Source organism: Catharus ustulatus, chromosome 8, assembly GCF_009819885.2.
Source record: "Catharus ustulatus isolate bCatUst1 chromosome 8, bCatUst1.pri.v2, whole genome shotgun sequence".
Classification (NCBI taxonomy): Eukaryota; Metazoa; Chordata; class Aves; order Passeriformes; family Turdidae; genus Catharus; species Catharus ustulatus.
This window is the reverse complement of record NC_046228.1, coordinates 24,499,673-24,526,526: the sequence shown is the minus strand read 5'-3', so window position 1 is coordinate 24,526,526 and position 26,854 is coordinate 24,499,673. Positions and strand designations below refer to the sequence as shown.

The 26,854-nt window shown below is 40.3% G+C and overlaps 1 protein-coding gene across 3 annotated transcripts; it reads right to left on the bottom strand.

Annotated features, from left to right (window-relative positions):
- Nucleotides 1-49: 49 nt before the first annotated feature.
- On the bottom strand, nt 50-24,864 carry ANXA11 (annexin A11). 3 transcript variants are annotated; one of them, XM_033065488.2, is made up of 15 exons: nt 24,619-24,864; nt 12,029-12,089; nt 10,791-10,906; nt 9,281-9,655; nt 8,663-8,750; nt 8,199-8,293; nt 7,642-7,755; nt 7,330-7,420; nt 7,136-7,215; nt 6,926-6,982; nt 5,959-6,052; nt 5,170-5,265; nt 2,522-2,580; nt 1,845-1,967; nt 50-800 (listed from the first exon to the last, which is right to left on the bottom strand). In XM_033065488.2, exons 1-15 carry the CDS (start codon nt 24,646-24,648, stop codon nt 741-743), a joined length of 1,539 nt encoding a protein of 512 aa, XP_032921379.1. In that variant the 5' UTR covers nt 24,649-24,864; the 3' UTR covers nt 50-740. The 3 variants fall into 3 exon arrangements, with proteins under 3 accessions (XP_032921379.1, XP_032921380.1, XP_032921381.1); XM_033065489.1 differs by lacking the exon at nt 24,619-24,864 and adding an exon at nt 20,851-20,920; XM_033065490.1 differs by lacking the exon at nt 50-800 and adding an exon at nt 3,665-3,684 and having other exon boundaries at nt 1,881-1,967; nt 24,619-24,715.
- Nucleotides 24,865-26,854: the final 1,990 nt, after the last annotated feature.

Genomic DNA, 26,854 nt, shown 5'->3' with positions numbered 1-26,854 from the left:
ACTGAGTCATCACTCACATACATCAATATGAACACCAAAAGGCACAGTCTGCAAAGACTTAGATGCTTTAATTTCATAATCTCTTCTTACATACATATATTTAAGGCACGATCCAAAACTTTAAACACTACTGACAGAATCTTTACTCCTGTCAACATTACTACTGCCTTGGGACAGTCTGCATTAGCAAGAATGAAATGTGGAACGCATCTTCCTTGAAAAGAATCAAGGTAAAAAAACCACAACTTGACAAAACTTCTTTAAAACAAGTCTGAACTAGACACAAAACCTCAAGGCTGCTATCGCCACATATAAGAAAGTGGGCTAGCCCAAAATCAACTTGGCATACAATAGATAGAAAACTTGCATTAAAATGGCACTCAATGTTTATACAAAAGAACACCTTAAATCATACAACTGTGATTTTTGTTTCATAAAACAAACACTATATCAGATAAGCATGATATAAGCAGAAAAGAAATAATCACTTGTCATCCATGAATTGCTGAGGATGTTATACAGAATCCTGAGTAGATGGCACATAAGCTCGGTATTTTGAGGGGTTTTGGCATTTATTACCTACTACTTTTGAACTGAGGCTATTTGCAATATTATAGTTTGAAATGCAATTGCTTTAGAAGAAACAGGTAGTTACACATTTACTTATGGAAAAAAAAAAAGATGTTCTGCAGCAAGTACATGAAAACAGCAGCTTTTTTAAGAAAAGCTCAATGCTCCATTTAGTCATTTCCACCACACAACTTGAGTAGGATTTTCCGGTAGTCTCCCGAAGTATCACCCTGAAAGTGAACGCAGAAAAAGAAAAGTTGACGAACAACCAAAAGAGATGAAGCCACAGCTGAAAAACTAAGAACTTTCCTTCCAGGGACATTTTTGGCTCTACTTTTACAGAAATAAGCAGCAGAGTTTACATATACCTAACTGTGGACATACACGCCCCATATTTACTGATGCAGAATTTTGACCAGGTTCAGTCCATTAAATAGATATGGTCTGTTCTGCTTCTGAATGGTAAAGTATAATGCCAAATCAAAAGAGGAACGGGGGGGAAAAGCAGTACAGAGCTTTTCCACCAATGTCCCACTGCTTTTTACTCATACATTGGTGGTTACAGGGCATGCAACTACTGTAGAAGAAACATTTGGCACACACTAACCTACAAAATGTCTACAGGATTCTTTCCAAACACCACCAAATTACAGACCCTCAGTGTCCACAGCCGAAGGAATAAACATGGGCTTAACGGGTTTGGCACCCTCATTACAAGGTAAATTAAAGCGACACCACTCACTCTCCTCCAGCTCTTATTACCCTGCCATTGGCCAGGCTTCCTCTTGGCTGTTGCTACAGCTCTTAATAGCAGTAGGAGGGTGAATCAACTGTTAAAGAATCTGAAGTTTAGTCTATTTGCAAAATCCTGTACTTTCAAGAGAAAGAGGAGACAATCCTTTAGAAGATTTTTAGAAGCTTTATACTCTTCCAACACGCAGGAGCGTGTAGAAGTAGAGCTCCACTGAAGGGCTAAGTGGGTCCCACAAGATCATACTAGGAGATTGGGATAGAGGGGTCTCAGAAACCCCTTTGGACCAACTTCCCTTTCCTTCCTCGGCTGTTAGCTTCCTCCCCATCTCTAGTTCCCCTAACCCCCAAGCATACCCAAGGGCTCTCAATCCTCTGGCCCTCAGGCCTTGTGCTCCTGGCAAATGCAGCAATCCAACACAGCCAGCTACACGCAGTGCAGGTAACAGCTGTTCAGCTCAAGGAGCAGTGTTTTGCTAGCACAAGGCTGTCATGGCACAGAAGGTAAGGTGTCTGAGTCTTACAGTGATGTCTGCGTAGAGGGATTTGCCATACATCCTCTTGTACTCTGCACGTATGTCCAGGAGGTCAACCTCGCTGCGCGACACCATGATCCGGATCAGTGTCCTGTCCTTTGTTCCCGCTCCCTGAAACAAACAAAGCAGCACTACAATGTACTGGAAAGTGTATGATACAGCACTAGTAAAAAAATGAAATGCCTATTTACTACCACAACCCCACTGACTTAATAAGCTTGAACAGAATTTAGCCTACCATGCTTTCATAGATTAAATTTAGTGGTAGGACACGAATTTCTCTGCACAAGAACAGTTTGAAAAAAAGAGGAGGATTGACAGAGGTACAGGGGGATCAGGAAAATTTGTGAGTTAAATGGCCTACTTATTTATTTCTGCTAGAATTCCCTACTTAAAAAGTATCAATTTCAATGAGTTTTAAGCATATTTGTCTTTCATGAAGTGAAGATTTTTGTTTTATGTATGGTTGTATTCATTGCTCTGTTAAGTTGGATCAACTTTGCTAGATTTTTCCAGCTTTTCATAATAACAACTGCATCCTGTTAGTCATCTGCCCACTGAAAAATGTAATCCCTTCAGCTGCATAGTTCCTTCCCAAGAGCTGTACAAGGGGCTTAAAAAAAACCCCACACTGTAAGTTTATGTAACTTGTCACAGACACCTACCTTCATTGCATTATGTAATCTCTCTGCAAAAAAAGCTGGCGTGTTCTTGAGACACTTAACTGCAAAAAGGAACAGAGGAACAGTATTACAGAAATCAGGCATTCCTCCTCAGTCAGAACTCAGTCATTTTTTGAGTTTATCCAACATAGTCATGTGCTTGAATTTTATATAAACATACACTTGATACAATGCAGCTTCAACCCCTTCCATGTCACTGAAATTATTTTTAATCCAAACAGTAGCTGCAACGCAGTTAAAGAACCTACACAGCATGGCTCAAAGCAAATACTTCTGTCACCAGAAACCATCCAGTGTGAAGTAGCCATAATGAACCTTTGAATTTTAATGATCAGATCCTTGTTTGTGAAGGAAAAAGAGGATGAGGAAGGGGCAGAAGACTTGAAGGAACACATAGGTAGTGGTGCTCCTGGCTTCTTAAGTCTAAATTTTTAGGCCATAAATCTGCAAGGTGTGACAAATTCAAGTCCTATCCTAGTACAAATTAGGAAAACACCTATGACAGCAGAGAACCATAGGTGGTTCCTTCTCCTTAAGGGCGAGTCATCACAACCCTTATTTTAGTCTTATTTTAGCCACAAAGTTCAGAAGGACTCCTGAAAAATTTTCAACATGCTCATTTAGTAATGACTGGATGTTATATTTAATTAGCACAGTTCATCAGAAATCTGAAAGAGCAAAATCTAAGTCAAATTACTGTCGTGTTAATCAGGATAATGAAAGAATCCTCCATCACTAATCAGAATTCAAATCTATATATTGATGCAATGTTGGTCACAAGTAAACAATCATGCAAACTGTGGCAAACTACAGAGGAAATAGACCACACTTGACATTTAATAGCACAGTAAGGTATCAAAATCAATCACACAGAATCAACACAGAACTAAAGGTGTACACCCAGATATGTTTTTCATAGCAACACACATTCTGTATAGGAAGAAGTACTTTTCTCAGTAGGAAAATGTAGATGAGAGATAGCAGTTCACCACACAACAGTCAATGATATGTACAGTACTATTCAAAAATGAATGACAAAATGAAATGCATGTTTCTGGATCACTCCATTTAGCTAACACAACACACTTGCATTCTAAGATGTTTAAAGATGATGTTGTAAGTTACCAGTTGTACAATCCAGAAAGCTTTAAAGAAAGTAAAATTAAATATTTTCAATTAAAAACCCCTTTTTTTCTTGCAAATAAGATTCACAGAACAAATCATGTTAATTTCATTTACTGATCTAGATATATGTGTATATACATATAATTAAAAACCCCCACAGAATCTATTTAATAAAGGCAGTTATTCAGTAAATATCAATGACAAGCCTTGCTCAAAAGGCTATTGACTAATTTGCCAGCTACAGTCTCAGTTTTGAATCTGGATCTACATGGAGACCTGTTAGGTCACTATGAAGCTCCATGAAGTCAAATGGCTTCTAAAGTCTCAGCAGTTTGTTTACCAAGGCAATCTTTTTCTACAAACAGAGAAATCTCTTTTCCCTAAGCTTGATTTTCTAATAATAGTTTCTGAGGTGACAAAGTTTGAATCCTGGGAAAGGTCTGCAAATGGATCAGACACAATCAGCTAGATCCAGTTTGAGTCATTAAAAGATCCACACAATGACAGTGTGGCCAAGCAGAATAAGAACAGCAATTACATAGTTCACACATGCACAAGACAGGAGTGAAAAACGAGGCTTTTAAAATTTACTTTCATTTTGCCAAGATTTTGTTACAAACTTCAGTGAAAAAAAATCTGTTGTGGCTGAACCAAATATCCTCTCCTATCTCATTTCCAAGTGATGCAAAGTTCATTATTCTCATTTTGGTAGAAGTTTTTGTGTATGTGGTTGTTTGAGGAAGTTTTTTTGGTTATATCAATACTATATTCAAAACCAAAGAACAACACTTTTAAAGCAGGAGCTCTAGACAGCACAGTATATTCACTTTACAAGTAATAAACAGGAAAATAAATAGAGATGTAAAGACAAAAGACAGGAAAGTGGTTCACAGTTGTATCTACAATAAAGCATTTTAAATAAAGCTACTGCACAGCAGCTTGAGGCCTTATCCCAACCTCATGGAACCAAACGGCTGCTTCTGAAGATACAACAGTGGACCTGAGGTAAGAGTTTTCACTCCTCAGAAGTACTGGGGGCAATTAAAAACAAAGATTTAATAAAATTGCAGCCACAGGAAATGTGGAAAAAATAACCCCTTTGCAATCAAATCTAACTTTTCTTTCTACTAAACAGAGGTAGAGGCAACTAATTAGAGGGTCAATGCCTGTATTTTGCTGGATTTCCAAAATTGTTCCAAATACTCTATTGTCACTGACTCAGCAGTTGGTACAAGTCCACTCCTTAAAACACTGTCAATTATAGGTAAACATTCTCTCCCCATTTTAACATGTGAAAATTAAATTCTGCCTGGAATAGAACACCTTCATCTGTCATTTTGAGGTGAATTAAGTGCCCCACTTTACTTATCACAAATAACTTCACAGAAAGCTCAACATAAAAAGCAGAAAACTGGAAATTACTACCAATAAGAACACCCTTAGCTGAAGTCACAGGTGCCAGCTGTAGCAGAATAGCAGGAATGAACTTCTAAGGTGGCACATACCCACTGCCAGCATGCCCTTCTCCAGGTCTCCAGACATTTCACGACATATGCTGCTTTCAATGTCCCGGTTACACATCCTCTGGTACTCAGTGAAGACTGTTAATGGAAAAGAGAGATTTCAGCTCTGCAACAAGAGGGGGCACTGGAATGCACTGGATGGCTTCATTTCAATGGCACTTCTCAGCTGGACACTACAGAGAACTCACTCTAGTTTGAACATCCCAAGGATTAATACTGTGTTACCAACCATTTACATGTTATCATGCTCCTTTCTAGATTGCCTAGATCTGTCCTTTTCATTAAAGAGTTAAACCAAGAAAGCATGGAAGTTTTTTTAGGAAAGCTTTGGGTCTCAAAATAAATTAAGAAAATATTCAGGTTCTCATATACACCCCTTTCCTCCATATAAGTACCTTGCATGCCAACAGCACATTGTAAAAGTTCCATGCAGTTACTAAAACATTTCCACCATGGCAAACTGGTGTAGCACCTGATGTTGGCAAGCAAAAGGAAAGGATTCCAAGTGTCTTGCACACACAAGTATGCAAGACTGAAACAATTCTAGTTTTTCAATTCTTTAATCAGAGGATCATTTGAACAAGTATGACCTCTACCTGCTCTGATATTTAGGAAAGGTGTCTCTTCCTTAGCAGAATTCATCCTGATTTTCATCGATACCTCGTTGGGTTCATTTTACAGATGGAGGAAATCCAGGCACAGAGCAGTGCTGTATATTTTTATCATTACACATAACAGAATCAAGTTACTGTTTATGTAGGACATTGTTACCTGCTCTAAGGTGGGCCCTGCTTCTTGCACACAGAATGGCATTGAATTTGGATTCATCAGTTCCTAGGCGGTTCTCTCCAGCTGCATACAATTCCTGAGCACAGAAGGGAATTCACACTTCATTACTCAGAAAAGTAGTCAGGCTTAACAGCTGAGTTACAGATTTGCTTCCTAGCAGCCTCTCCACCTTTTACACTTATTTCTTAGCTTATGTACTACAAAATAGGAGCAAGCCATAAATAGCAACTAGTTCTAGCCTTCCTGTAATATGCTATGATTGCAGTCTTCCTAACTTGCTGATGCATAAGTGCTCCAACACAAAAGCTCCAGATTACTAAAGGAGGGGACATTGTTCAAAAAGTACCTGAAAATTGTTCTTCCTAATGGTCCTTACATCTAGCTTTTCTTCTAGAATTCTAGGTGTGTTCTGGGATGTTCTTGAAAAGCTAACGACATAACTATTTAAATTACACTAGTATGGCTAAAACATTCCAGGGTTTTCCCTTTGCTATGCAGTGAAGCGGAACATACAGAAAAAGAAATGGGGCAAGCATTACTAAGTCCAAGTGCCTTATTTGCTGCAAAACTCCAGACTTCCTTAAACAACATGCAAAGGCTAATGCAGGTGTTGAATAGTTTAAATTTAATCCACACAAGTAACACCTCAAATCTCTTTGGACAATTTCCTTAGTAAGCAGCACAATCCAACACTTGGAAAAGCCAAAGACCCAACAGAATGAGAGGTCAAATATCCTACGGATTGTACTCCCAAGAGTTTCATCTCTGTATTGCACCTGCATGGCTCTAATGCTGTCACAGCTTTTCATAACTCTTCCATCCACTCAAACATAAGCACTGCATCAGAAGTCACAAGGTATCCAAAACTAACAGTAAGCAGAAGCCACACAGTCAAATTTCAGAATATTGAGCTGACTACAATTAGAAATGATGAAGCATTTCTACTCACCTGTACATCTTTTTGGACAGCAGACATGTCAACATTTGTACTTTCATCTCTGTTTCCCTGAAAGAATTAGAATATCTAAGTGTTACTGAGGGCTTTGATGGGCTGCCTTTTTCTTAAACTAAAATAAAAACAAAAAACCAAAACCAAACCAAATCCACACCACCTACAAACCCACAACAAACAAATTTCAAAATCCCAGCAGGCAAGTACCTGAGCAAGTGAAATTAAAAGCCTCTGAAAGTGTCCAGATGTGTCACTTTTTATTGCTTCCTCCAGAGTTTTCTTATATTCTGGAAAAAAGACAGTCATGAATCCCCACACAACCCTGCTCATTTCCTAAATTCTTACTATGAGTCAGTGATTAAGTAAGAAAAGGTAGAAAATTTTGATGCAACAGATCTAACCTGCTTTGTAGACCCTGCTGAGTTCCTGAATATGTGCATTACTGCGGGAAGCTAAGATTTCAATGAGACAATTTTCATCTGTGCCAACACCCTAAAACAAGTAAAGGGGAAACATTTCAAATTCTTCATTTCTAAAACCTAGTGTAAAAGAAATGCAATAAAATTATATAGGGAAAAAAATTCAGACTATAACCTTGTATAGGAAGTCAAAGCAAGGAATCCCAAGTAAGTCCAAACTTTTAAATAGCAACCAAATATTTTATCAGCTCAACTATTTCCTCTATCTTATAAATTTGTATCTCCTACACAAACCTTTATAGCTTCCTTGATTTCATAAGCATCAAACATGACAGGTGTCTTCATCATTGCCAAGATTGTCCTCTCAAAGTTACCTGATAGCTCAGACTTCAGATCCTTGATCAAATCCTATTGAGAAGGAAAAACAAGGAAAAATGTGTAAAGACCAAACTTGACAAAAGCAAGCATCAAAAATATGCATTTTACTAATAATTCTTCTTGCATAAGCACCAGTAATATATGTTCAAAGTAAAACTATTCCACTTAACACTAAAACCAGCATAATGGAATGTCTACATTGAGGTCATTAAAGTCCAATTAAATAGACTGAACAGACCAAAGAGAGAAAGTAATCATTTAGCATAAAAACTGCTTTACATGTTTCATCTGCAATACTGCATGAAGAAGTCAAGAGTGGGTAAAAAGTAGAACTCTGAACTGGCTATGACTTAAGGACCATCTTCCCCTAATGCACCTCCCAATCTTTTTTTCCCACCACAAAGTATTCTGACTGCCACTGAAGGGATGTAGGCTCTTATTTCTTCTTCCTTCTGTCCTCACAAGGTACTTACCTTTCCATAGGCTGTTTTGAAGGACAGGATTATCTGCTGCCGTTGCTTGTTTGAACGACTTCCAAGACAATCGATGATCGCCTGCTCATCGGTTCCTGTACGTGCACACAGACACCACAGAATGAGCATCACCTCATGTGAGATTCTGCTTTCTGCCTCTGTTTTATCCTGTTCCAAACCCAGCAGAAGGACATGAATGCCTTGAATTCATCTACAGTATCTACTCCTGTGTACAAGCACAGAACTTTGAGCTCACACAGTAAGAATACAAAGAAAACCTAAACCAAAGCCAAACTCACGATGCTGTTTATGCCTACATAAACTTCCACTATTACTTCTAATAATTAAGGACAATCACATGTGAACTATCCCACTCAGTACACACATAGCAATAGAAAAAGCTCAGTGCTGAATGGAGGTGCAATTCTACTTTTAACTGAACTGTAAATCCTCAGACTGCTCACCAAATCCTTTCATGGCCTTCCTTAAGACTTCCGCATCCTTCAGAGGGTCAAAACCTGGTGCATCAGTGATTGTACCTCGGTTTCCATGCTAAAATGAGATCAGTAGTGTTAAACAGTAGTAGTGTTAACAGCATATTAGTGTTAAATAGTGAAATACTGTGGTTTACTACTTAGGAAAGATGATCACTGTTACCAGTTTTCTTTTTGTGAGAGAAGTAATAGAGAAAACTCAAAGCAACCCTGCATTAAGAAATTTGTTAATTTCTAGACACAAATTACAAGAAAATGCAAGATCAAGGTTTGCTGACATTAAATCTGCTTTCCAATTAATTAAAGTTTGATGATACTGTATATAGTACTTGCTAAAGCTAGGAAAGGCAAGATTAATCAGAATTCATGTCAAATCTTTCTTCTTGGATACCATGGTAAAACAATTTGTTTCAAGACACATGAGCCTACACTGTTTGCATTTCAAAATGTTCGATCGCTCTATTCACACAAACTTCTTTTCATAACTTCGTTTTCAATATTATGATCGGTTTATACTAACACACACAAAGAAAACAGAGGAACATACACACAGTCACACTTCAGAAGAAAAGCAGTGAATGCTCTTACTGTTACAGGAGTGCCTGCAGGCCCTGTACTTCCTGAGTAAGAGGGCATGGATGGGTTGACAGCTGGACCTGCTGGGTAATTTGGCATGGGCTGCTGCCCTGGGTGAGTTGCTGGAAATCCTGGGTAGCTCATAGGCTGCTGAGCAGGCGGTGGTGTGGGCTGGCCTGGCGCAGGCCCGCCCCCGTATCCGGGGTAAGGTGGCATTCCGGATGGTGGATTTCCTCCCTGTGGAGGGTACCCTCCATACGAGGGCTGCTGTCCTGGCGGGGGCTGCCCAAAGCCACCTGGAGGAACTGGTGGATAACCCCCAGGTGTGGAAGGATACATGCTTTGTGGCATATTTGCCCCTCCAAAGGTCCCTGCCAGGTTGGATGCCTGCAATGACAGCAATAAAGCAAGAGACGGGAAGGAGTACAAACAGCTGAGTTTCAGTAACATGCTTAATACAATATAACCTCCCTCCCCACCAACAGAGAGAGATAGTTCTTTATCTGCAAAAGATAGCAAGCAGGATGGAAAAATCTGCCTAAAACTTTATACAAAATAATCCCTTCTTTACCCACGGCTGCCTTGTGTGATCACAAGGGTGCATGGACTTTAAGCGACTTGTGGCTGTTTTATGATGTGTTAGTAGTTTACAACTAGTAGGAGTTCCTGGACTTCATTTCAAAATACTTCTGCAGAACCTGAAATGAAGATACTCCACATCAAAATTTTACCACTGAAACCTCTCTTCTAGAGAGAAACCAGAAATGACATTTGATGATTGCAGCATTGTCAGAAACTAGATGCTGCGGATATTGCCTGGTACACCCTAGATAGTTTGCTCAATTTGCCTGCTGGCTGACAAATCACTTCATTTAATCACTGCCTCAGAAAGACACCTATAATGCAAATATCTTCCTACAAACTGCATTCGTTATGCAGCATAACAGAAGTGAACAGAAGTGAAGATTGAAGTTGTCAGAAGTGTCACTCACTTCTGCTCTATGAAAAAAATCACACTGGAAATGTCTGCATTTTCTTCAGTCAATGTAAAAGGTTTTTACTTCCATCTGTTAAACATCAGTGTTTATAAGAGACTGTTGATCCCACATTCTTTTCAAGGACGAATCACTGATACCTTCATTACACAGCCTTTTTCCTTACTCTGACTGGTCAAAATCCAGGTAATGGGCAAAATCCAGACTGTGTTTGCCCATGTGAATGTATTAACAGTGGATATCTGTGTTAATAGTTCCCTATACCTCTACACAGCAAATGCAGAGTTATGTTGTTTTACGTCCACGACTTTTGAAGTTAGACTGTTAACAACACTTAACTAGTGCTCTGTTTTCCTAAAATAAGAAATAGTTTCCAGTAACCATTTTGTTCAATAGGCAATATTGAATGCTCACACCGAAACAGATTAGACATACAGGCACAGAACTCAAGTGATGGACCCCTCAGTGACAATGCCAGAAACACAACTTTGCCCTTAAGACATCAAGTGAAATGCAAGCAAACTCACCATTCCAGCCATGTGGCTGGGATTAAACTGGTTGGCATAGCCAGCCACATTTTCCAGACCAATTGGAGGTGGATTTGAAGGAGGTGGATAGGCAGCACCACCCCAAGGACTGCTACCTGAAATCAAACACAGATGTGCTGAAACAAGAAACTATGCCTTTTTAAAGTTCTTACTACTTAAATGTCTAATGTAATGTATTTTCAACACTTACAGGAAAATCAACTGAAGATGTGCAGGCTAGCAGTGCAATTATTATAAAAAGAGAAATCTCACTGGGTATTTCTAGTCATGTTAGTTATAATTAAATCTGTAAGTTTTCACTTAAAACAACTTTAAACCTATTTGAAGGTTAGCACTCTAGACTGTTAACAGCATATTTTGACTTGAGAGCACCTAAAGTACAAAGTTGTCTGGGTATTCCAGTAGGAAGATATTAATTCCACTTACTTTGCTAATTTGAGAGGTGTCCACAGAGCACCACAGTACATTTACAGATAACAAAGTCATAAAACTTTTCTGCACACAGCAGTATGGTCTAACTTAAGACAAATACTCTGCTCAGAAATAGGCTTTATTTATTAGGCATCCTAGCTAGTAGGCCTTCTAACTGTACACCTCTTCCCCTTCCTGAGCTAGCCTGCCTAACTCCACATTTCACCACACCTACATGACTCCAGTCCTTTCTTTCTACCTTTCAACGACACTAACAACTGTGAAGTTCAGCTTGATAACCAAGCAGCGATTGAGTATTTCACCAGCTTTATGTTATTATAATTCCTACCCTTTTTAACAGCCCTCTCCCTTCTGTATGCAACCATCTGCCTAAGAATAGTGAATTAAGGATAATTCCCTGTTTCTTTGGGGGATATGGTTTTAAGTTGTATGAATGATTCCTCCCCACACTCATTTGTCTCACCACCCACCTTAAAGACTCAGTATGGACTGGACACTGACCTTTGTCATTTATTGGATTTGGGCAAATTAAGATCATGTCCTAATGCTCTGTGCGTTATCAGGGATAAATGAAACTGGACCTTATTATATGAGCACATGGCAGAACACACGTATTAGACAAATCAGAATCCCCAGCCCAGATAAAACAGGACTTAACAAGCAAGTACAGAAAGCTCTGGGCAGTCAAGTAAACCCTCTGCAGTCTTGTTCTTCATCTGTGCCATGTTTCCGCTCCAGATAGGCCCACCACTGCATTTAATGTTTACTTCATCTGAACAACTTACCTGGGGCAGCTGGTGGATATCCACCCCCTGGGGGATAGCCCGGGTAACTCATTGCAAAGATCTGGAAAGTAGGTGGGATACAGTTATTTTCTGTGATGTTTCACGCACGGCACCACATAACACTAACAGGCAACATCTATGCAGTAACCAGTTACCAAAATTTAGACAGAACCTGCACACTTTGTCCTGACTTTTCCCTTAGAAACCTCTTCCTGTTTCCTTCTGCTGGACTAATAAACAGATAGCAAAGCAGCTGAAGAGTCATTTCTCATTAGTTTTCTTATTTGTTGCAGTTGCTACTTACTCCTTGCTTTGTCTATTACATTTTTAGGCATGTGTTACTGGAACATGCTTCCTTAACTGTGCCATTAAAACCTCCAGATTTTTCCAGATGTTTCTTATCAATGAAGAGTAGAAAATCACCTGACAAAGAAGCTACGTTTTCAAGTGAGTAACTGTAAGAAGTTGTCAGAAGGCCCCTAAATGCAAACATCTGCAGAAGTGCAAGGTCAGAGTAAGAAGGAGAAGGGATACACCTTCATGCTTACAGCATTGCCATAAGATATGAAGGGTTTCCTGATAGGATAAGATCACTAGGACAAATTGGGTCTCTCAAAATGGATAGTGCCTCTGTCAGCACAGAAGTGCACAAAGTCATTAGCTGTCCAAAATAGAAGCAGAGGTTAAAAAGCAAGAACAGCTAACGAAGGACAAAGTGAAACCTGGCTTCCAGAATACAAAGGCCTTATTTTAAACAGAACAACTTCCAGGAAGAACGGTAAAAGTAACTATGAAGAAAATATCCATAACGTGTGTGAATTTTTTGAAGGTTATTTTTAGTGACAAGTCCCAGTCTATTTTCAGAATTAATGTGTAAATTATCCCTTTCTCTTTTTTTCCCCACTCTTTCCCCTAAAGCAGTATCTTTTGCATCTGGCATGTTTTGCTGTGTTTTGGGTTTCAGCTGTGGAATTTTGTTTTGGATTTGGTTGGCGGGGGTGCTGTTCTTGTGAAATTGTTTTCATTCTGCACGATCACATTAACTTCCCTTTCTGGTTTGCATGGCTCTATTGCATAGCAATACTGAAATGGAGAAACCTTTTTTTGTGGTTTTGTTTTTTAATAAGGAAATACAATTAGGAAATATGCAATTTACTTGGAAACTGTTAGGACTTCATGCTGTACATATTCATTTAAATTTAAAGAGAGAGAAATGAACAAACAGAAACTGCAATGAACAGAGCACACCAAAAGTTACAACCCTACTCACTTCTGCTCCAGTACAGAGAGTCTAATGTAATCAATAAATAAGTGAATGCAGCTTCTCAGCATTAGAAAAGCAGTGCCTGCTGTTACCCATGCAAAGAGTGACTCCAAAGTCACGAGGCCAAGAAACAAAAAGCAAAACACGTATTCTCCCTCTGCTGCTGGAAAAACGAGCCGGCAGCTTCCTCCCTCCTGGCTGCTGGCCACACAGTTAATTGCCAGAGGGAGCTGCTGGGCCCCAGGCCCATGCTGCCACTCCTGGGCAGGTACCTCAGCATGAAGTGCACAGGCCAGCAGAAAAAAGTAACATTAAAAAAACTCAACAGAAGGCAGCCTGGCACGCTCCAGAGCCTCTCTAATTGAGAAATGGGCTTTACATCATAAAGCATGGAAAAATAAATAAGAACAATTATTACCATGTCATTCAAAAAAACAACCAAAGAACCCCCACAATCTAGATTCTGAGCAAGCATAATGTCAATGTGTACATTTTATATACAAATTGTTACAACACTGAAATTAGTGTTATTTCTTCAGATACAACCATAATTATACTTTTAGTTACTTTTTTAGCTTTACATGTAAATACAATAAAGACAGTACACTCGAAAAAATGTAAGATGCCTTTTCAATAAAGTTTTAAGTAAAGCTTTAAATTTAAGGCAAAAAACTTTTTTTTCTCTTGTGGTACAGGGTGAGAAGCAGTGGGATAGGTTTTGTTTTCCTTAGCAAGGCTGTTTGCTTGCTTTTAATCCCATATAGAACACTCATTTCAAATTGGAAAAAACCTCAACATTAAAAGAGCCTTTTGGCAATGAAAGCTGAGGTTGAGAAAAAACAGCCAACTTCAGCAACCTAAAAAAAATGTCAGTTTCTATATAAAAATGTTCCACTTGCTTCTTTTGAACACTGTATTTATCCAGGGCTTTTCCAAGGGGAAATTTTCCCAGACTGGTTTGATTCCAGGCAAACTAGATCTGCAAACACACTGACTTCTCATGTTCAGAAACTTCCCTGATCACCACCTTTTTCTGCAGTTCATTTGAGCCTCTGTTAGCCAGTACTCTAACTTTAGAAATATAAACACAGAAAGTTACCTTTCCCAACCATTCCCTGAACCCAGCCTCCATTTCATCTTCTAATCTCATTTTCCACACTTTCTCCTGCTACATTCACAGTATTTTACTAAAATTGTTCCTGATGAGCAGCTGCCTGCTGATAACAAAGGGGTAACACAGGTGAGAGAACAGAAGATGTGGAAACCCACCCTGCTATACAAATATCACGTGGGAGGATACAGGAACAGCAAGGTCTCTGTTTGCTCAGTCATAAAAAATGCAGTGCACAAGACAAGGGAAAAATCCAAACAACCAAACCACACACGGAAAGAGGGAGTGCCTTGAAGAAAACAAAGAACAACTACTGTCAAAGTCCTCTCCCCATTCCCTGTATTCAAATCCCAGAGGTCCACCTCAGAACTTTAAAAACCTGAGGTTTTACTCCCACTGGAAACATTGCTATCATGCTTCACTCTGCAAGCTACAAACCACTCAGGCTCTGGAGCATTTTCCTGCTAATTGGTAAAGCTAGGAGGGAACAGACTGTTCATAGAAGATTAAATCTGTGACAGACCTTCAACAGGAATCTTGAAAATACACTTCTGTAAGATACAGCACAGAAGGAAAGGACTACAACTGAAGAAATTTATAACAATAATACAAATTCCATAATGATGGAAGAAATAAAGAAGAAAAGTTCAAGGCTGCCAGAAAACTTCTGTTTTAAGGTGCAGTAGCAATAAGCTCAGCCGCTGCATTCATACCCGTTCCTGGAATTTATTTAGTGGCTGCTGTTCAGGCTCCAGCTATGCCATGGTACAATAATTTGAGGACAAAAAAGGATGAAAAATCATAACTTTTATTTGTTCAAAGTTGTTTGTTCAATTATGCCCTTTTCAAAGGGAACACCGAGTAAAGTTAAACCCTTGGCCTTGACTCCTCCACAAGGTTAATTACCAGGATATAGTAGACAAAGCAGCCTGAAGCTATAAATTACAGTACCTGCTCCAAGACTGATCCGTGATTGTGAAACCAGCAGAACAGAATTTATCACCTTACAATACGCTGTCGTTTTCATCAGATATGAGCTGAGGCATCCACCACTGTGCTTTTCCAAGACAAGGACAAACCACAGTCAGCACTGAACCAGCTACCTGCTATTTTACTGGCCTGAGCAAGATTTATCTTTGACTCCTGCACTGCAGCATGCCAGTTGTTCTCTCCTGTATCAGTTGTAATATTTTTCAACCTGGCAGATAAAAAGTCCTGCAATTTTGTTTTTTCATTAAGTCCTCTGTGTGCGTATGTATGTGACTCCTGTCTACCCTTCCTTTCACTATGAAAAAGTTAATTTAGTAGAATGAGTTTATCTTCCAACAGGGCTGAGTTCATGCCACCCAAAACTCAGGAAACCTCTTTTACACAGATTTTATCACTCATTGTTCACCTTCATGAACCTTTACTGGACGTCATCCAACAATGTATATTTAAAGAGTACTAACACATCATCCACTTCCTTAACAAAAAACCCAAACCAACTCACAGCTGTGAACAGATGGTGGAACAGAAACAAACTCAAATATGAGGGTCTTTTAAACACTATCCATTTGACTTGCTTGCTAGTATTAGGACTCAGGAGCTCTGCCAGTTTTGATGCTCCTTCTAATTCAATAGAATAATTTTTTTTTATTACAGAAAATAATCTAGCACTTTTTGACCTGCTGGGGCAAGGGGGATATGGGGGAAGCGCATGAGAAAGGCAGCACTTGCAAGCTTTAGTCAAAATAAAATAGAACTGAAAAAAGATGCCATGTCCAACAAAGAAAAGCTGAATGAGGACACACCCATAAGCCACAACCAAGTTGTAAAAATATTACTAAGAACATTTCTGTAACCCTTCCAGTGACAGAAGCCCTACATATATACTCAGGGCTTCAAAACCCAAAGAACTTAGTTGAGCTGCAAGGACGTTCAAGATCTACGTTCAGCAAAAACCTGAGTTAATTCCAGGAGGTGAGTTTCATTTTGGACCCCTACTCTGCCCTAATGCAAGTGCTTCCTTTTGTAGCACTTTCTTTGATACTCTCTTTCAAATATACAAAATACACAGTAAAAACATTTATGACAATATAGATAAGATACCTTCCAAACAAGAAAACAAGCAAGGAAAAAAAACCAAATTAAGGTTATGAGATGTTCAAAGAAGTAATGGAATGAGGTTATTTCAAACTCATAATGTGTCACAGAAAATAATTTGTTGCAAAAAAAATACTATAAATAGTCTGAACTATGTTCTATTAGTCAGTCTCAACTGACTAATGCCTCAGAGATTTATACTCCTATTTTAAGTTCCACCATGAAAGAATAAATTTTGACACCATTAGTGCAAGTCAGAATATGTAAATACCAATTACTCCATGAACTACAGCAATAGTGTATTCAATACTCTAAAATAGTAACTAAAAAGTATCTGAGTGTTCATTTCACACCAGCAGGTTTTAATTAGTTGCTGTGCCCGAGCCTGCAGCGCAGAGCCAGGGAGTGGCCCCTCTGCAAAGGCAACAGGAACAAAAGGAGAACGAAAGGTTCCCAGCAGGTCTGCAGCTGTTGGGGCTGCAGAGGAGGCCACACTGACACCAAGCTGTTCAAGTGACAGCTCCCAAAGTCAGGCACACTGCAGCAGCTGCACGGGACCTTAGCTAAACTCCTCATGGACATACAGACCCTACATGAGACAAAACCTCTCTGCTGGCAGCCTGGGGACTGCACACATGAACAAGAGGTACTTTTCCTTAACAGTGATGACTTTCACACTCTCTGTACAGGGAAGGCTTACACATTCAGCTGTCCAGCAACACTGGGATGGTTACTACCCCTCAGTGAGCAAATGGACAAACTTTCATTCATTCCAGGCTATAAGGAATCATTTTCAGCTGATTAATTCTTTCCAGGAACAGAATTATTCAAAAACCAACCTAGAGTAGTAAAATAGAGAGATAGGTATTTCAAAGTAAACATAAACAAGGAATGTGACAAGAAAGCAAGTCGATAGCCTTCAAATCTAGTCTGCACTTGAGATCATAAAGCTTTAGTCCTTAAAACTCACTACTGAAAAGTATTCCACCCCCCAAATCCTAACATTTGTAAGATGCATTTATTCTCCTAGAGAATAGAAATAGAGTACAAATTCTCAAGCCTAAAGTTGTTATCTCTATCAATAATAAAAGGGATATTCACCATGTCTGCTTCAGGCAACTTAAGCACCTCACTAAGTCAAAGTTCAAAATCAGACATGCTTTTCTAGCCAGTTAGGTGCAACTTAAGCACCTAATTCAGAGTAATTCACTAAGCCAAAGTCCAAAATCAGACATGCTTTTCTAGCCAAGCCAGAGGTCTTTGGGGTGTAGGAATTAATTATAGCAAGCATCACTTGACATACATGTTGACTATATGGCTATAGTAAAGTTTAGCACAAACAAGAGACCTTCAGAAACATTAAAACTCATCTGGATCTTTAATATGGAACTGATGTGTTTGACAGCTCTTAAGCCCACCAGAAGCTAGGATCCAAAAGCCTGAACTGGAAGCCCACCTCTTCTACTGGTGAACACTTTCCCAATGCCCTCCAAAAACCACTTTGCAGTAAAAGAAAAAAAAACCAAAACCAAAACCAACCAAAACAAGAATTCCAAAAGACTTTTAACCTTCCTCTACCAAGCATATTCTCTCTTAAACAGACAGCACACAAAGGAAAAAAGGAGGCAACATCTGGGAAGAACTTGTTTCCCTTTCTTTGGAGATCTTAGACAGAACATTGCTGCTGACCAGACTGCACAGTGACACTGCACTGTACAGGGAACAGCCAGGTAGTGGAGCTGTGTGGGGCTGTGTTTGTTTCATTCAGGTGCCACAATCTAACGACTGGCACTGGTCCACACTCAGCATCTGTGACAGCTGAACAGTATGGGTACAATTGCACTGGAACAAACAAAAACAAGCTGCCAAGCAAGAATCACACAAGAAATGTGATAGAATTGTCTCTTAGAAGGGCACCACTGAGTCCCAACTCTGACCTATAACTCTTACCCCATTCAGGATCTAACTTCTCATCAAGATTCTTTAGTGAGTGCTGATAAAATCTGGAACAAACACAAAGCAACAATGGAAGCAATACACAGTAAATACCTATTGCTGTTATTAGGTTTGCTTATCTACTTTACATTCTTCTCATCTTGGGGAACTGCCCGAAGGAAATTCAGCATTTATATCAACCACACCCACTTTCAAATAAACTGGCAAAAGTAAAGGAACAACTCAAGTTTCAAATAGGTGAAAGTGCTGCTCACTGAGGGGTAAACATGCAGCCTTTTTCTTTCCTTTTTTTAGAAGAAAGTCTTTTGCTACCTTCAAGAGAAACTCGAAACAAAACACACTGCATACAGCTGAGAAGTCCTTGTCCTTATTGCCAACAGTTAAAATAAAACACTTCAAAAATATATCCAATAATATACATGGTTCAAGGTAGTAAACATAAATCTATGAAATAAACAAAAGAAATCACATTGGTGCCATTACTCAGTTGAATATTTAATGTAACAGAAGCCTCCAACACACCAATTTGAAGCTGACAGACATTTCTACAAACAATTACATAGAGGTTTGGCTAAAAATAAATGAAACTTGCAGTTTGTTCAAAAGCCCTACTATTTCTGTAGTCACAATTAAACCATCTGCTGTTTTCAATTATATCACTGCTTTAACTAGAGTTTTTTTTTTTTTTTTTTAATATATGTACTTAAACACTATCACTGAACTAGAATTAAGTCGGCTCTATCTTGGCTCTGATCAATGCAGTTATTGAACAGACCCTATGGAGGCTCCATCTTCCAAAACTTGCTAGAGGTCTAGGAAATTGCATCTCCTCTAATCTTCACATCAGACTTCTTGGCTTGATTTTTTATAGCAGATCAGTTTATGTATTTTAAGTTATCTGATACTATGTCTTTATAATTCTGACTACATAAATACCCCCATGAAATAGGTCCATCCCACTGCTGGTTTTGTTATATCTTTTAGTGACTTTTGACATTTCATGGAGTTTTCAGTCTAACAGTTCCAAAGATTCTGGAGACAACAAATAATAAGCTAAAGAAGTGACAAATCATGTGAATGAATGTGATGGTTACTCCAGAAATTTTAAGTACAGACAGACATTTTGGGCCCTGACCTTATACTAAGGTCAGGGAAGATAAAGAAATTATGATAAATATCATAAATACTGACATATTTTTTTACATAAAATTATTAGGCACTCAGTAGAAATGCATCAGAAACAGGACTACAGGCAAACATGTAAGCAATGTTCAGTTCTAGTTATCTGCTGCATCAGTGGGAGGAGAGTGGTCCACATGACTCTTACAGCAACTCAAAATACAGGAAATTATAGAAATAGCCAAGCTATGGGGAAAGCGTTCATACACTCAGGCTTTCCAGCAACCATACACTTGTACTGTATTGTTCCTGACGTTACCATGGGTGTTCCAGAAAAGCACTGACTCACCCCACAGAAAATAACTGTATGCTGGGGGAGGTATCAGGGAATGAACCTCCCACCTCCGATAGCAGCCGGGCTTTCCGGTGCATAACCCTCACAATCAGCTCCTTCATCAGAACACGCTGCACCAGCACTTTCCCTCTCCCTCGGCACTCTGTTTTCTGTCCACACCTCCGGCCCCGGTGCCATCTGTCCCCGTTCTGGGCTGAGATGCCTTCCACGCTTCTGCCACTCCCCTCACAACGTTATCTCTACACAGTTCCTCCTTAACAGGAAGAAGCTTCCAGGAACTACTATAAATATATTTTAAAATAAAAACATATTCCACAGAAGTACTCCCTTACTGCCCAGAAACAGGACGGGGACAAGAAAGAACTGCTTTTCTGAATATGGAAATGTTTGTGCTGTTTTTTGTCACACATGTAGCTACAGCATTACTCTTCAAAAAGAGTTTTGGTTTTAAGACAACTAAAGTGACTTGAAGACACTTAAAGACACTTAAGTGTCTTAAAGACGTTAGAAGCACATGAGGTATAGGAAAAGGTAAAGTATATTTCGGTCACTTTAGAGAAAGGGGCCTTCGGCGGGGGGAGGAAATAAAATAAAAATGGCACTGCGTAATGGCCAGCCTACCATCTCAGGCTGCCTTCTCCTGACAACTGTACATATCAACATTATAAACTACGAGCACAAGCAACGGGCCGAACTGCAACTACAACCCCATTTTCCCAGGATACAGGCGTTGCTTCCTCCCAGCCGCTGCAAGCCCTGACCGCCCCTCCGCCAGCCCCTGAGCCGCTGCCCGTCACCCCGCGGCAGCCCGGCTCCTGTCACCCCAGGGTCCCGTCCCCGCGGGGACACGGCCCGGCCCACAGCCCGGCCCGGCCCACAGCCCCGGGCGGCCCTGGCCCCTCGCCCCCGTCCCGTCCCGGGGTCGCGCCTACCGCGGGTGCTGTGCAGCCGCCTCCACCGCCGCCCGTCCCAGGTGCTCGCCGGCGCTGCAGGGCGGGGCCCTCCCTGCACCCCCTCCCTGCAGGAGGAGGAGCCGCCGAGGCCCGGGCTCACTCTGCCCGCCCGCCGCGGCCCGAGGGGCCGCAGCACCCGGCGTCCCCGGGGACAGTCCGCACCGGGCTACGGCCGCCGGTGAAAACCGCACAACAGTTTTGACCAAGAGGCGGTTTCAGCGAGAGGTCCGTTTTATCAAAAACAAAACATTTCAGTCAAAAAGGTAATTCCGCCAGGAATTCCCCAGGAGCACAGCCTGCGGGACCAGGTGACATGGACACGGCAACACCAAATCCAGGAAGCTGCGGTTCAAGTCAAGGTTGTAAGCGTTCAGCACGACATCGGGTTAAAAGCCAAAACCACCCGACTGTTCTCACCAGGAGATTTCTGAAAACATGCTTTCCAGCCAAGGTGGTACAGAAACCCCCATTTTGTATATAACATACTTAAGTAAAATTCCACAAAAAATGGAGAAGGAGAGTGTTCGTGTCAACCTTATCTGGTACAAGCAGTAATAGCTAAAGGCTTCAATAAACATATTTTTTTCTTTTTTCCTACATGCATTCTTTAAAGATGAGTGAAGTTGCTCACATGGAAGCATTTAGAGAGACAAACCAAGATAATAAAAACAAAAAATAAAAAGGGCTAGCATTTTCCAATTAAATTTCTTTTGCCAAGACACTAATCAAAATAGCAAACACAGCATTATCTAACTGAATCACATCACAGCATTATACAACTTGGGTGGGGAATGAACTTGACTTTGCAGCTGGGAATTTTGTCAACAGGGTCCAGAACCTCCTTTCCAACACTTGCTTCTCTAATATGTATGCTTTGTAACAGGCAATTTCATTTAGAATGAAACTAATTAGGATAGATGTGTTCACACTTCTTAAAGCATCCTGTTCAACCACCAACAGCTTTCATTGGAGGGCCTGGGCTTTTTCTCCTCCATGCAGCTTTCGCATACCACAATGGCCAATCATTGAAATACAACAGCTGTGATTCAACCAGAGAAAAGAAATTGCCTTTTTTTCTCTCTCCTTCATCAAAATTTTAATTGGCACCACAGAGGCTGAGGCTGTGCTCATGGGAAACAGCTACATTTAAAGTAGTCTAAAGCAGGTGAATAGGTATATTTGAATATAAGAACAGCTGCGGTGGTTTAACCCCAGCCAGCAGCCAAGCCCCACACAGCCTCTCTTACTTTCTGACCAGCAAGATCAGGGAGAGAATGAGAAAGGTAAAAGCCAGAAAACTTGTGTGTTGGGACAAACACAGTCTAATAGGAAAAGCAAAAGCCATGCACACAGGCAAAGAAATACAAGGAATTAATTCCCATGGACAGGTGGGTGTTCAGTCATCTCCAGGAGGACAAGACTCCATCACACATAACAGTTACTTGGAAAGATAAATGCCATCACTCCAAATGTCCCCCCTCCTTCCATATATTGAGCACAATGTCATATGGTCTGGAATATCCCTTGGGGTCAGTTGGGGTCAGCTGTGTCCCTGCCCAACTTAGTGGAATAAGAAGCAGGAAGGCCTCATCTCTGTGCAAGCCCTGCTCAGCAATATCACAAGCATATCTGTATTATCATCACTGTCTTCAGCACAATTCCAAAACATAGCCCCCCACTAGCCATTGTGAAGAAGATAAAGTGCATCCCATCAAAACCAGAACATTAGCTTATTGTGGTTTAGCACAAATTATAAATTCATACCCAGATTACCTTAAACTTTACTGATAGACGTTTCTCAATAATAGGCAAAGCTAACCATCAACACAAGTTCTGATGCAGAGTGTTGTCTGATGTTCACTATACAGGCAGACAGTGCTCAGAGTAGCTCAGGTGGAAAGAAGGTTGAGGATCTTTGTCCTTTGAGTCTGCTGGTACTGCTTCTCTTGGGAGTTAAACTCCTCTCACCTGTGTCAGCCAAAGGGCCCACATTTGCTGTAATACAAGAGTTCTGTTAACGAGACAACCTTTGACTAAAACAAGTTAGGAGCCATTCAGAGGAGCTGCTACTCCCATGAGTATGATGAGGACTCAGCAACTTCTACAAAGCATTATTTCTTCCAGCAGGATTTGAAAAAAAAAAACCAAACTCACACTTCTATAACTTTAGAACTGCCATTTTTTCATGTAGAAAAGCCCTTTGATGCCCCTCAATGCCTAGGCTGGAAGGGTTGTCTGAGGAAGCTTGTACTCCTGCAACCAGCCTGGTACTCATTCCAGACCAGGTTGTGCTCACTTTTGAGGTCAATTGCAATCTTCCATGGGTTTAACCAAGGTCTAGATTTGGCTTACTTCTATGAATCCCTCCATTTATCCAGGCTCAGTGACTGGAAGTCTCACACCTTTGATGCTGCATTCATAAACAGAAAACTGGACTAGCTATGGCAGCATATGGAATATTCTTCTAACAAAGAAATCATTCTCTGGAAACCTCACTACCTGCCATTTTGAGACTGTCTGGGACTGAGACATTTATTTAACATATTTCTGGAAATTTTTCCACAGGAATGATAACCTCTGAGCCCATGCTTGTTGGGCCCTTTGGCTGGAGTAAAGCCTTTTTCTTGCAAAAACTGCTACAGACAGCACATGTACTTGTCAGCATCCACTTAAAATTCCAGGAAGCCTACCAGCAAATTTTAATATCTTTTTATTTCCCAGCCTCTTGAGTTTTAAGTTGGTATTTAACCAGGACAGAACCCCAAAGCACCATGTGCTGGGCAACTGAACAGAGATTTACTTTTACTCACATAAAAAAACCCCTCTCATTCTGTCTGAGCATTTCAAACCAAATTCATACGGACAGTGATGGCACAGTCAGAAATGAAACAGAAATGAGACCTGGAGTCCTTGGTGTTGGGATAGGTGAGAGTTTGCCTGTCATCTCAAGCCTAGTCATACCATTTTCTGACATTACCAATACTAACCCAGCACCAACTGAAACAGAGAAGCCTTTGTGGGAGAGCCCACAAAAGTGACAGCAGTGTTTCCTGCAAGCACTGCATTTTCCTAGTGACCCTTCCAAGCTTATGAGCTTCAGCCTTGTCATTTTCCAACTGGATTTGTGCCATTATAACACACAGACCAGAACCAAGTGGTGGAAACTAGTACAACAAAACATCCACACTCCTGATTTCACAGGTAGTCTTCTTCATTTTTACATATTAGTTTTACAGCGTTTAATTTCTGATAGAAAATATTCCATTGTTGAAAACTCAAAAAGAAAACAACTTGAGTCTTTATACAGTAGAAGCAAGCAGAAAATACTAAAGAAAACAGAATAAAATCTGCAAGCCTTTCAGACAGTCTAGGAATTTTGAGTATCAGTCAATGTGAGATACATTTTTCGGAGTTTTAGCCTGGAACCGAAACGGTCCAGGTCACCCCAAAGATTTCCTGCATGAACTTGATTAGGTTCAGATCTCTGAAAATACACATGCCTACAGCCTACATTCATTTTGAGCCCTAAGGAACCAATATACATCATTTGTGAACTCACTTTCTTAGAAGAAAAGGTGCTCACTCTCAGTCGTGCTGGGCTGTAGTTCACTTTTTTACAGTTCTATTAGTTGATGGAGATTTCAGAAAGACATTTGCCCAAATCCTTTACTCTGCTTTAGCCACAAAAGACATTTATCTTCCTTGCTCTTTTACTGCTTCTGAGCATTCTGTAGGTTTTATACTTACCTTTTTTTTTGCACATGGTTTTAACTCCATCAGCTTGCAACTCTTTTATGCATTTGTTTTCCCTCTTCACAACTGGGGCTCCAGTTAAACCAGATCCCTGCAAGACAATAGCACATATTTGGATTTGCCTCCACTGCCTGTTCCTCCACAGGTTCTTTGTATATGCTAGTGTATTAGACTTGAAGATAACAAGCATTTGATAGTAACAGCATAATCCTCAATCTTTGGTACACTCCTGAGAAAATTTTTACCGCTTAAAATCCATTGCTCGGAGGCAGGCTTAGCAGAAATGACTTCTGCACTCCAGCTTCATTTCCCCAGTGCATTTGTGTTGCAATAGGAGACTGCAATGTTAAATGTCTGCACTGCCACTAGTCTGGAATAAAGGTAATATAGCCTAAGGCTCGACTTGCTGTATGCTGCATGTGTGAGGAATGCAACACTACAGCCATTCCATAACTGGGCCAGAACTTGTGATGGACTGTACAAACTGTGTTAGCAAAGGCTATCTGCCTGAGGCCTGGGTAGGTCTCCAGCATATAAGACTTTTGGTGAAATAATTTTCTTGGATATTCTCCCAAACTATCATGCTGTGAGCTTTGATCTGTGAGGCTGTCAATCTGAGCATCTTTCACTGTTACTAAAGGCATTCAAATTAAGTTAAGAGTGAATTGGAGTGTTGAGCACGCATTTGTATGTAAACCAATACCCTTCACATGTTGCAGAATACAGCCTGGAAATAAACATTTTCATCAAGAAGAAACAGATGGAAGTGCTTTAGTTTCCATTTTGTATTAACAGAAACTTCTCATTAAACTCTTGAACTGTCACAATTGGATAGTTCTGTGTTTTCCTGCTTGGTGAGCACAGCCCGGCTGACTTTGGTGGGCTGACACTTTGCCACACACACTCATAGTTCACCCCTTTATGGATGAGATTTTCTATCATTTGTTTAGAGGTTCTGCTTTGCATTCTATCTTGTGTAAAACTGAACTCTGAACTCCAGTCAACCTTTAATTCTAAGTAACAGAGTTAGCCAACAGGAAAGGGAACTCACAGAAACAGACTTAGCGGGCCCCGGCACGCACACACTTCACCTACACTTTCAGAGTTTAAGCTCCCAGCATGGGGAAATAGATAAATATCTGCTAGTATTTTTAAGTACTGCTGAATGTAATCCAATTGGTTGACTGGGAGCCCCATCTGAATGCATTCTGGATGAGCCATTTATCCCTATGTGTCAGCTGTGGCAATTTGTAATACCATTCTGAAATGATTGCTTCATTATTGTAAATGACGTTCCAGCCTCACAGAGTTTCTGGGTGGAACTTAATATGATGTAAACACAAATACTTACCTACCTAATTTTCTCCTCCAGGAAGTAGAAAGCAAAGCATTCAGGAGTATCAAAGAGTTTTCAAGCTATTAAGAGAAGTCATTTTTGTAGGGTTAACTAGAAAGTGTTATTAAAGAGTGATTTAATGATGATGATTAAACAGTTACTAAACAATGACAACAAGGTGGTGAAACACTCTACTACTTACCACACTTCTAATAGTTAAGCTAGCTTGTGTAGAGTATGCTTTAGATTTAATATAAAATGTCACCTTGCTGTATGTTCCAGATGCCAGGCAAGGCATCTCTCAACCTTGGGAGTGCTCTTGGGAGGCATCCCAGCTCACGGGGAGATCACCACTGCGCAGCCACTGCCATGCAGGAGAGCTCAGGCTCTGGGGCTGCAGATATCTGTAGTGTGAAGTGATTGGGTGGTAGTCAAACTCCTCTCTGGTGGCAGCCATAGAAGTTTTAGATGTGTTTGGTCTCAGTTCAGGCTGGTGCTGTTAACTCCCAGTAAGACCCAAAATTTTTAGGTGAAGACATACAGCTTAACATAATTTCTCAAGGTTTGCACAGCAGGGCTGGTTTCAGCCAAGCCTATTTGTTGGTGATGCCAACAAATGGTGACCACACAGCAGGTGTGCCCATTGCACCATAAAATTTTGGAAAGGATTTGGGAAAGAAATATCTCAATTCTTATATTCCCTCACCTCTGATGTAACTGTTCATACTTCTATCTCACAGCAATGCTTCTGTTGTACTCCTGATAGAAAGAGGTGGGAGTTGGAGTCACTCACAAAGCTCCATTTAGCCTTGATTCTGGCTTTGACACCTTTTAGCTCCTCCCATCAGGTCATGAACCCACAGCTTTTTACCTTTACTGTCCTATTCACTAGAA